General features: G+C 46.1%; 1 protein-coding gene across 3 annotated transcripts in view; it reads left to right on the top strand.

Moving 5' to 3' along the window:
- Window positions 1–12,335, top strand: part of LOC140429203 (ufm1-specific protease 2-like) — a 121,301-nt gene that overhangs the window by 23,321 nt on the left and 85,645 nt on the right. For all 3 annotated transcript variants that reach the window (XM_072515891.1, XM_072515892.1, XM_072515893.1), the window contains 2 exons: window positions 5,966–6,029; window positions 10,600–10,754. In XM_072515891.1, the coding sequence (XP_072371992.1) occupies window positions 5,966–6,029; window positions 10,600–10,754 (219 nt within the window). The remainder of the gene's footprint in view (window positions 1–5,965; window positions 6,030–10,599; window positions 10,755–12,335) is intronic.

Below are 12,335 nucleotides of genomic sequence, written 5' to 3'. Positions count from 1 at the left end.
TTTGCGATAAAATGCGGGCAGTGATTAAAGATTATGCAGAATCGAAGCAAAACAGGGAGGTGTCGACTGCCACATTTTGGGAAGCACGAAAAGCGGTGGTCCGAGAGGAGATTATCTCATTCAAGGCGCGTGTGGATAGGGAATAGAGGGAGGAATATGAACGGTTAATGAACGAGATAGTTTAGGTAGATAGGGAGTACTCAAGGGCACCTACCACGGAGGGATTGGCGAGGAGGAAAAGGTTTCAGGGGCAATTTGATATGTTGACGACGGGAGGGTGGTAGGACAAACTGGGTGCCCTACGAATACGGGGAGAAGGCGATCCGATGTTAGTGGACCAGCTACGGAGGCAGTCCGCCAGGGAAATATTGAAGATACGGACTGAGGCAGGGGAGGTTGTGTCGTGGAAAATAAACAAGGTGTTTAGGGATTATTATAAGGAGCTGCACAGGGCGGACCCGGGGTGGGGTGAAGAGTGGGACATGAGACGGTTTTTAGACGGACTGGATTTTCCACAGTTGGAGGAAGAGACGAGGCAGGCGCTAGAGGAGCCTTTGGGCCCAGGGAGATATTGGACAGTATAAGGGGTATGAAGTCAGGGAAGGCCCCGGAGGCCAATGGTTACCCAGCGGAATTTTATAAGTAATTTGCGACAAATCTAGCACCACCTCTCTTGGGGGTGTTAATGAGGTGCTGGACAAACGGGAAAGCTGCAGGAGACGATGACACAGGCAACAATCACATTGATACCAAAGAAGGGGAAGGACCTGTTGGAATGTGGATCGTATTGGCTCATATCACTGTTAAATACAGATGTGAAAGTGCTGGCAAAGTTGGTGGCAGGAAGGATGGAGGTTGTGCCCCAGGAGTGATTGCGGAGGATCAAACAGGTTTTGTAAAGGGCAGGCAGCTTTCTGGTAATATAAGGAGGCTGTTAAATGTGATCATGACCCCGTCAAGAGCCCAGGTATCGGAGGTAGTGGTGTCCATCGATGCGGAGAATGCATTTGACTGGATGGAGTGGCGGTACCTGTTTGAGGTCCTGGGAAGTTTTGGGTTTGGGCCGAAGTTTGTGAAATGAAATGAAATGAAAATCGCTTGTTGTCACAAGTAGGCTTCAATGAAGTTACTGTGAAAAGCCCCTAGTCGCCCCATTCCGGCGCCTGTTCGGGGAGGCTGTTACGGGAATTGAACCGTGCTGCTGGCCTGCCTTGGTCTGCTTTCAAAGCCAGCGATTTAGCCCTGTGCTAAACAGCCCCTTGGAAAGAGTGGAATTGATGCATCTCTTATTAATGGCACTGATGGCGAATGTACGGACCAACGATATGGGATCACAAAACTTTTAACTGCACAGGGGAACAAGGCATGGGTGCCCACTATCGTCGATGTTGTTTGTGCAAGTGACAGAACCTCTGGCAATGGCTTTTAGGGGGTCGGCGATGGAGTGGCAAGGGATTATGAGGGGACAAAGGGAGCATCAGGCGTCGCTATACGCGGACGACTTATTGTATGTATCGGACCCACTGGAGAGCATGGATAGGATCATGGGCCTTTTGGGGAAGTTCAGACGTTCTCGGGATATAAGCTAAATGTAGGGCAAAGTGAAGTGTTCCCAGTGAATGAGCTGGGTCGGCCAGCCAACCTAGGGTTTTGCCATTTAAGTTAGCCAGAGACAGGTTTAGATACCTGTGGATTCAGGTAGTGAGGGAATGGGCGACGCTACATAAATGGAATCTAAAAAAGCTGGTGGAGGAGGTCAGGGAGGATCTGAAGAGGTGGGACACGCTGCACTTGACTCTGGCAGCGAGGGTCCAAGTGGTGAAGATTAACATTTTGCCAAGATTCCTGTTCATATTCCAGACAGGAAGGCCTTCTTTCAAAAACTGGATATGATTATCTTAGACTTTGCATGGACATGGAAAGTGCCAAGGGCTGAGAGGACCCTGCTACAGAGACAGAAGGAAGGGAGGGTTGGTGTTGCCGAATGTGAAGAAGGTGAGGCTGTGGTGGGAAGGAAAGGGGGCAGAATGGGTTAGGATGGAGGGAGAAACCTGTCAGGGGTCCAGCTTGAGGGCTTTGGTGACGGCGGCATTGCCAATGGCGCCAAGGAAATACGTGGAGAACCCGGCAGTGTTGTCCACAGTAAGATCTGGAGCCAGCTGAGGAGAAATTTCAGGATAGAAGGAATGTCGATGTTGGCGCCGTTGTGTGAAAACCACTGTTTCGAGCCGGAGGGGCTAGACGGTATGTATAGGAAGTGGAGAGAAGTGGAGCTGGTTAAGGTGAGGGATCTGAACCTGGAAGAGAGATTTGCCAGTATAGAGGAACTGAAGGAGAGGGTAGAGCTCCCGAGACTGCTCTTGTTGATGCCAAATTGTGCTGCTCAAAGTAACTGTCCCACAAACACTCAATTAATTTATCGTCCAGTCGACCTTTGTTAATCTGATTTGCCCAGTCTAGATGTCGATTAAAATTATCCATGATTATCACTGTGCATTTCTCACACCCGCCCATTGTTTCTTCCTGTTTATCCCATCCTACAGTGTTAGGGGGCCTATCAACGACTGCCACACGTGACTTATTGCTATTACTGTTTCTATGTCTATCCAAACTAATTCCAGATCTTGATCCCCAGAATTAAGGTAATCTCTCTTAATGTATCAGTATAATCCTTAATTAAGAGTTATCCCACCACTTTTTCCAAGTTCCCTGTCCTTCCTAAATATCATGCACCCTTGAATACTTGGGTCCCATGCTTTTTCATTCAGCAGCCACGTCTCTATAATGGTTACCAGATTATATATATTTATTTCTATTTGTGCTGTCAACTCAGCTGTTTTGTTACGAATGATACATGCATTCAGATACAGAGCCTTTGGTTCTGTCTTTTTTGTTTGTAATTTTGGGTGCGATTATCTGGCTGCGTTGCGCTCGAGCGAGAGCACAACGCGGCCGGAGAATCCCAGGAGAGCCCTCCCGCAGCTTCCCAGCAGCCTCCATGCCTCACAGGATTCACCAAGTCCCGCAAGGTGTCGGATTCAGAACTCACCAAATGGGGCGGGACCAAATGGCGCTTGCTGAAGTAGGTTTTAAACCTACTTAAGGCCTCCCTACCAGTTATCCACAGCTTCCCTCGACTCTCCAGCCTCCCAGGTAGGCTGCAGCTGAGCGCCAATCAGTGCTGGTTTACAAGAATGTGGACCAGTTGGAATGGCACCCACAGCGTCTCCCATGCCATGGGAGGTCCCTGGGTGGTCAGGATTAGTGCAGCGTGGCCCCCTGGCCCTCCCTTGGAACATGGGCACCTTGGCACTGCCCAGCTGGCACCTTGGCACTGCCAAGCTGGCTGGAACATTGCCTGGGTGCCAGTGCAAGGGTGCCAGGGTGCACTGCCAAGGGTCAAGGCCCGATGAAGGGCACGTCCATAAAAGGGGGGAGAGGGGGTTTGAATGGTGTGGCGGTGCAGGGCAGGTAAGTAGGGGCCTCCAGAACACTGGGTATCTGATGTGTGGGGTCCTGGAAGGGAGGGAGTGTTAAGAGGGGGCTTGGGGGTGGCCTGATGAGGGGGGTCCCAGCAGCCCCATAGCGGGATGTCCTCACTTGGGAGTTATGAAGGTACTGTCCATGTGTGTGTGGGGGTTGACATTGCCCATGGCTGAGGGATATGGGGGACCCACAAGCTCACCGAGATCGGGGCACTCTTTCAGAAATGGCGGCCTGATCTCGAGTTCAGCTCCCCAGTACTTCCATAAATTCCATTGTGCAGTCCAGTCAGATCGTACCATACATGAAAAACATAGGACATATGATAGATCCATAGGAGGGCCATTCAGGAGGCTGGTAGCAGCGGGGAAGAAGCTGTTTTTGAATCTGTTTGTGCATGTTCTCAGACTTTTGTATCTTCTGCCTGATGGAAGAGAGAATACCCCCGATGGGAGGGATCTTTGATTATGCTGCTCGCTTTTACGAGATAGCAGCAGATATAGACAGAGTCAATGGATGGTAGGTGGGTTCGCGTGATGGACTTGGCTGTGTTCATGACTCTGTTGTTTCTTACGGTCTTGAGCTGAGCAATTTCCATACCAGGCTGTGATGCAGCCAAATAGGAGGCTTTCAATGGTGCATCGGTAAAATTAGTAAGAGTCAATGTAGACATGCTGAATTTCCTTCGTTTCCTGATAAAGTATAGGCATTGTTGCGCCTTCTTGGTCATAGCGGCGACGTGGGTGAACCAGGACAGATTGCCGGTGATGTATACACCTTGGAATTTGAAGCTGTCAATTATCTCCACCTCGGCACCATTGATGCAGACAGGGGGGGTGTATGACACTTCGCTTCCTGAAGTCGATGACCAGCTCCTTAGTTTTGCTGACATTGAAGGAGAGATTTTTGTAGTTGCACCATGCCACTTGGTTCTCTAACTCCCTTCTGTACTCCTGCTTTCATGATCCTCTTACTATTACTGACACTAGCTTTCATAGAACCATAGAATTCTTACAATGCATCAGGAGGCCATTTGGCCCATTGAATCTGCACCAACTAGAACAAGTGCTCATACCAATCAACAAAATGGAGATTATACTCTGTGAAAGTGGGACTTCATCTCCAAAGAACTCTGCGTTGGTAACCCCTACCAATATTGTCATGGGTAGACTCATCTGCTACTGGTAGATGGGTGAGATCAAATAAATATTTCCCTCATGGTTCTCTCACCAGCTACCACAGTCCCAATCTGGCAGCTATATTCTTCAGGACCTGGTCAGTTTGATCAGTCGTGCTACTACCGAGCCATTGGACATTGAAGTCCTGCGCCCTAACTAACCTTAATGCTTTTCTAAATGGTGTTCAACATGGAGGAGTAGCGATTGATCTCTGAGGGAGCGACGTAGGTGATAATCAGCAAGATGTTTCCTTGCCCATGTTTTACCTGATGCCATGAAACTTCATGGGCTCTGGATTCAATGTTGAGGACGCCAGGGCTACTCTCACTTGACAGCATACCTTTTTGCTGCCACCTATGGTGGATCTGACCTGTCAGTGAGACAGGATGTTCCTAGAGATGGTTATGGAGGACTATGGAACGTCTGCTAAAAGATATAATTTGATTAAGTAGTCTGGGAGAACTTTTCTAATTTTGGCATAAGTCCCAGAGGTCAGAGATGAAACTTTATAGGGTTAACTGGGTTCAGGGGTTATTTTATCATTCCTGGTGCCGAGGTTGATGCATGATGTTCTGCCTGGTTGTCTTTTTATTAGACTTTCTTGTAATGGTTGATACAACAGAATGACTTACTAGGCCACTTCAGAGGACAATTCGGAGTCAACCCTATTTCTGTTCATGTGGAGTCAATGTTGGCCAGACTAAGGATGGCAGATTACCTTCCCTAACATTGGTGGACAGGTCTTTGGTCTCTATTGCTGATGTTAACTTTTTTAATTCAAGATTTATTTAGTTAATTGTTAAGTTCCCCAGCTGCCATGGTGGGATTTGAACTCCTGTCTCTGGAGTATTAGTCCAGTACACTCAAGGCACAAAGTTGCTCCAGCAATATCCTAACAAAAAGCAAGTGACATAAGATCCTGTTCTAAAGCATGCATGAGAACTATTCTGATTCGAAAGGCTATTGTCCACCTCTTCTGCCTATCTGAAGGACTTGCATCTATCTGGTGGATATGACTGTTGCAGGAATTGTATGAATATAATGTTCATCAATGATAGTAAAAATCTGTTAGAATTAGGATTATGTCTCTGGATTATGCCATAACCATTATCTCACTGTCCAAATGGGTAAAAATATGTTAGTAAGCAATAATGTTTCAGCTAGTCCAAAAGCAACACAATTGGCTGATGTGTGGAATTGATCAGTTTACGAGATGATGCTCCAATGCATGATTTAAAAATGAATTTTTGTGAACAATCAGTTTCTGTATGTGTGCTTATCGCAGTGTGCAATTTTTATTTCAGCATTGAAGTCAATGACTATCTTAAAAAGATTTCCAAAAAGAAATCTGTAAAGGTCGAACCTTTGGTAAGCGATATATTTCGATTTTGAGAATTGCTTATTTTATGAGTATTCAAGAGGATGTGATTATATCTCATGATTTTAAGGCATCAACAAGACTTTTCTAGTAATAATATCGAGTAGGGACAATTTACCATGGCTTCACTGGCAATGTGGAGCCCTCATATTTGTAAGCATGGATTACAAAATAAGATGCACATATTTGCACATTTAATTCATTGTTGGTTTCATTTATGGCAAAAAGGTGTTGGGCCAACTATAGGCCTCATTACTCGTTTAAAATTGGTCCTATATTGAATCTTGCGGCTTTCCCATGAATGGACCCTACAAGAAAATAAGCATGCTTGGTTTATTGCACTGGCCCAGTCCATGCAACTGGCATTGAGTTTGCTTGCAGATTTTCTTCAGCCTCGAGGGCCATCGTTTTTGATGCAAAATGATGACTATTAGGCCAGTTGTTCTGACACCAGTTGTCACAAAAGATTATCATAGTTGTGGGCAAGCTAATCTTTGAATTCTCAATTTGAGATTAAATTCATACATATTTTGAAATAGATGGGATGATAAAGAACTGCCAGCATAGGCTTAATAAAGATGAGTTATTTTTGACAAATTTGAGTTTGTTAAAGGAATGACTGACCTTTATCTATAATCAGAAATTTGATATCAATGGATTGTCTGAAGTTATCTCAGGATGCTTTGTTACAATTGTCTAACCACATGATATCAGAAAAAATGTAGCTGGGTAGAATGGATAGAAAATTGGTTTATGGGCAATAACAAATGATTGGGGTTATTAAAAGTTGCACTGACTGAACAAGGGTTGAAGTGGTGTAATCCAACAATTAGACCAACATCTATTTTTCTTGACGCACATGAATGTGTTGGTCTAGAGTGTAGGGTGTCTAAATGTGGCATGGTAGCACAGTGGTTAGCACTGTTGCTTAACCGCATTAGGGACTCGGGTTCGATTTCTGACTTGGGTCACTGTCTTTGCGGAGTCTGCATGTTCTCCCCATCTCTGTCTGGGCTTACTCCGGGTGCTCCGGTTTCCTCCCACAAGTCCCGAAAAACATACTTGTTCAGTGAATTGGACATTCTGAATTCTCCCTCTGTGTACCCCAATAGGTGCCGGAGTGTGGTGATAGGGGACTTTCACAGTAACTTCATTTCAGTGTTAATGTAAGCCTACTTGTGACACTAATAAAAATTATTATATTATTATTATGTTGAAATTGGTTGACAACACCGCAACTGATGGAATTGTCCCATCGTTTTGATCGATGTGTTCAGCAAGAAAAATGGTTTGCATGGTTGATGCTATCTCATGTGACCTGAGACCAAGTCTCGATTTATTTATCTTCTTTAAAAAATATTTTATTCAAGGGATTATCACATATATATATATATATATATACACACAGAATATCAGAAGAACAACAAAACAATTCAAGAAACATCTGCAACCCGCCTGCCCCCCTGACAGCAACACCCTGCCACTTCTTGCCTCCCCATCTTTACTCCCCCTTGCTGACCCCTCAATCCTCCTTAAAAAGAAATCGATAAACGGCTTTGACCTCCAGGTGAACTCTCACCCCCTGGACTCCCGGGTCGTCCAACACTCCAAATATCGCCACCTCTGGACTCGGAACCACCCTCACACCAAACACCTCGGGCATCATGTCCGAGAACCCCTGCCAGAACCCCGTCAGTCTTGGACACGCCCAGAACATGTGGACGTGTTTCCCAGGTGCCCCCCATCCGCCCACCACACCAATCCTCTACCCCCGCGAAGAACCTACTCATCTTCACCACCGTCATATGAGCCCTATATACCACCTTAATCTGGATGAGGCTTAGCCTCGCACATGACAAGGACTCATTCAGCCTCCGCAATGCCTCTGCCCACGCCTCGGCCCCCATCTCTTCCTATGTCTCGGCCCCCACCTCCTCCAATTTATTCTTAATGTCCCCTCGCTCCCACTTCGTTCTCCCCGTGTCTGCATGGGTTTCCTCCCATAAATCCCGAAAGACGTGCTTGTTAGGTGAATTGGGCATTCTCAATTCTCCCTCAGTGTACCCAATATCCGACACCTTCCCCATTCCCTATTTATAATAATAATAATCTTTCTTGTCACAAGTAGGCTTACATTAACACTGCAATGAAGTTACTGTGAAAAGCCCCTGGTCTCTACATTCAGGCACCTGTTCGAATACACGGAGAGAGAATTCAGAATGTCCAAATTACCTGACAGCATGTTTTTCGGAACTTGTGAGAGGAAATCGGAGCACCCGGAGGAAATCAACGCAGACACAGGGAAAATGTGCAGACTTCGCACAGTCAGTGACCCAAGCCGGGAATCGAACCTGCAACCCCCCCCACTCATTCGACAGCACCTTGTCCTGCAACCTCAGGGGCGGCAGCTGAGGAAACGATGGAACCTCTTTCCTCATGAAGTCCCAAATCTGCAGGCACCTAAAGCCATTCCCCCTGGTCAACTCGTACACATCCTCCAATCCTGCAAATTTGCCCCCTATAAACAAGTCCCCAAAACTTTTAATCCCCGCCTGCCACCACCCCTAAACCTCGCATCCAGCCCTGCCGACGCAAACCTAGAGTTTTCGCTGATCAGTGCCCACACCGCGTCGCACTCCAGCCCCAAATGCTCCCAACACTGCCCCCACCATCCATAGGGCCAACACCACGACTGTGGTGTACCTGGCCGGCGAGAACAGAAAAAGTGCCAACAACAAAGCCCTCAAACCTGTTGCCCTACACGACGCCGCCCCCACTCCGACCCCTCCTATATGGCCCATTTCCTCACAATAACAATGTTTGCCGACCAGTAATAATTTATCATATTCGATAACGCCAGCTCCCCTCCTTCCCCGTCCCAAAAAAACCTTCCGCATCCGCAGGGTCTTCTCCGCTCACACAAATTCAGAGATTAGTCCATTGACCTTTCTAAAGAACGACTTGGGGACAAAGATAGGGAGGTTCTGAAACACAAACCGAAACCTAGGCAACACCGTCATTTTCACTGTCTGCACCCCCCCCGGCAGCGGCAGTACATCCCACCTCTTAAAACCCGCCTTCATCTGCTCCACCAGTTGAGCCAAGTTCAGTTGATGCAACTGCACCCAGCTCCGTGCCACCTGGATATTCAAATACCTGAAACTAGCCCCCCTAGCAAGGAAACTATAATGGTGTTCAGGAAGATATGTGCAAGTTAGCAGAATGGATGCATTCTGAGGCATCCTAAGGCACTGATGCCAAATACAATTTGATGTGCCGATGTTTTGAGAGGGAGTGTTTTGGAATGGAAACAAGAGCTGGGAGTACACATGATGGAAAGAAACTAAAGGATGTGAAGGAACAGAGACATTAATTGGAGTACAAATAATTGATTTTGTAAAAGATGTCATAATTGGCAGCCCATTCACCTTATATAAATAGATAATGATGGGTCAATTAGGCTCGCTATCAGCCAACTAACCCTGATATTACACTGTCTGTGCTATGAAACGTTTGCATGGGCAGCTGAGTGGGTGTAGGTAGCTGATTTCTTTTTTCATTTGCATGTTTAAAGACAGGGAGGAAGGGAGTTGCTCTTCAGGACTGCCCTTTACCGTTAGTGGGCCCCTAAGATCAAACCCCTGCGTCAGTCTTCCTACCAACCTCCTCCCTTAAATCCACCCTCTTCCACCCCTCTCCAGAACCTACCCAAACACTCACAGCCCAAGATCCCAGTCTTATCTGCTCTGGGAATCCATGGGGCTTGGTCTTCTTCTGTAGTCACAGCAGCAACCACGAATGCCCTCCTGGCATGTCTAGGACTGATGGTGCTGCCGGTCAATTGGATTGGCCGGCAGCTCCAGTGGGTTTGACTTCTTTCCCAGTCAGGGACAAAAGTCCAACTTGACCCATTATTAATCTGCCCCGAAGTGGTTTATGGCTATGGGATGGGTAGGCTAGAGCATATCGCTGGAGCGGGTGTGTGTGTGTGGGGGCACGGAGGGGGGGGGGGGGGGGGGGGGGGGGGGGTATTTAGTTCTCTTTCGAGGGTCTGATTTGGTTTAAACAGTAGAAATGGCTGATGCGCAGAAAGCCATATACTAGGATGGTTAGTAAGAATGGTTTTGATCAGTTTTTACAATCAGGTCCTCAGCTCTTGCATGATTTTCCACAGCACTATCCTCATAGCATTGCAGGCAAGAATTGGTTTCCTCATGGTGTACATCACTACTTAAAAAACAGTACTTTAAAAAAAAAATTAGATTACCCAACTCATTTTTTCGAATTAAGGGGCAATTTAGCGTGGCCAATCCACCTACTTTGCACATCTTTTGGGTTGTGGGGGCAAAACCCATGCAAACACGGGGAAAATGTGCAAACTCCACATGGACAGTAACCCTTAAAAAAACAGTACGATAGGATAATTCAGATTTGTTACCAGATAATTCAAATAGGTTTCAGTAAATATACTCTTTTAAGTGCTCTTAGTGCTCAGATTAGCATGAATATTGCCTTCACGTAATACTTTATTTTAATAATTCATAACTTTTCTAATTCCAGAAAGTAATAAACCTAGAACTTTTGTTTGAGTTGACACGGCCTGATGTCATTGAAACTGTAACAGTGCACAATGATCAGAAGTCACGTATCCACTTCAAGCTGACTCTCCCTGTTGATGTGGTAATATTTGCTCATCCGGACGACCAATGGATAAAGTATGTATTCTAAATATAAATAATTTTTGAATTAATTTAGTATGTTAACAGTGCAATAATGTAGTCCCGAATCAATAATATTTTTGAATACTATAATATGTTCCTTTTGTAATCGAAAAGCCTGGCAATGCTTACTATTAAAGTTTATGTTGTAATAACATTCACTGAGATTTAAAAATATGCCTTTTGTGCTTGGGGCTCTAATAAGGCAGAATTGCTTGAAGATAATCTCTCGATAATTCATTTAATACTACAGGAGGCAGAGGAAACCCCAATGGAGGAGCTCAAAGGGCAAGTGGGAGGAGGGGCTATGTGAGGAGTTGGAAGCGGGTCTGTGGGCAGAGGTCCTTGGGCAGGGTTAATTCCTCCTCATGTGCCAGGCTCAGTCTAATTCAATTTAAGGTGGTCCACCGGGCACACATGGCGGCAGCGAGAATGAGCAAGTTTTTTTGGGTAGAAGACAGTTGTATGAGGTGCAAGGGCAGCCATGCAAACCATGTCCACATATTTTGGGCATGCCCGGAGCTTAGAGAGTTCTGGCAAGGGTTCGCGAGGGCAATGTCCAAGGTGTTAACACAAGGGTGGTGCCGAGTCCAGAGATAGCGATCTTTGGAGTGTCAGAAGACCCGGGAGTTCAGGGGGCGAATGAGGCCGATGTCTTGGCCTTTGCCTCCCTAGTAGCCCGGAGACGGATTTTATTAGTGTGAGGGACTCGAAGCCCCCTAGTGTAGAGACTTGGGTTAACGACATGGCTGGGTTTCTCAGCCTCGAGAAAATAAAGTTTGCCTGAAGAGGGAGTACGCTAGGGTTCTCTCAGAGGTGGCAGCCGTTCGTCGACTTTCTCGGGAAAAATTAAAATAGCAGCAGCAATCTGTAGGGGGGTGGGGGTTGGGGGTGGGGGGTGGGTGCTTCATTGGGATGGTGTGGGAAGACTGAGTCGCGTGGGCTAATGTCTATTTAATTGTTATTGTATATTCTCTTTTTGCACTGTGTTAATGTTCACACTAGTTTGTTTTGTTATTATTGTTACTACTGTTTTATTATGAAAAATTCTGCAAAACCTTAATAAAAATACTTTAAAAAAAAAGATAATTCATTTAATACAATTTAACCCTGAGACATGTGAGGTGATGCATTTTGGGAGGACTAGCAAGGCAAGAGAATACACAATGAACATAGGATGCGAGGAAGCACAGAGGACCAGAGTGACCTTGGGATGCATGTTCAAAGATCGGTGAAGGTAGAAATTAGGTAGAGAAGGTGGTTAAGCAGGTATATGGGATATTTGCCGTTATTAGCTGGAGCACAGAATATAAGAGCAGGGAGGTTGTGTTGGAGCTGTATAAAACATTAGTTAGGCCACAGCTAGACTATGGTGTGCAATTTTGGTCACCACACTAGAAGAATGTGATTCACTAGAGAGGGTGCAGAGGAGATTCACCATGATGTTGCCTGGGCTAGATCATTTCAGCTGTGAAGAAGACTGGTTAGGCTGAGGTCGTTTTCCTTGGGGCAGAGAAGGCTGAGGGGAGACCTGATCAAGGTGTACAAAATTATGAGGGACACAGGATAAATAGTAAG

The sequence above is a fragment of the Scyliorhinus torazame genome, chromosome 9 (genome assembly GCF_047496885.1).
Source record: "Scyliorhinus torazame isolate Kashiwa2021f chromosome 9, sScyTor2.1, whole genome shotgun sequence".
In the NCBI taxonomy this organism is placed as follows: Eukaryota; Metazoa; Chordata; class Chondrichthyes; order Carcharhiniformes; family Scyliorhinidae; genus Scyliorhinus; species Scyliorhinus torazame.
Note: the sequence above shows the minus strand (reverse complement) of the source record. Positions and strands in the feature narration are given on the sequence as shown.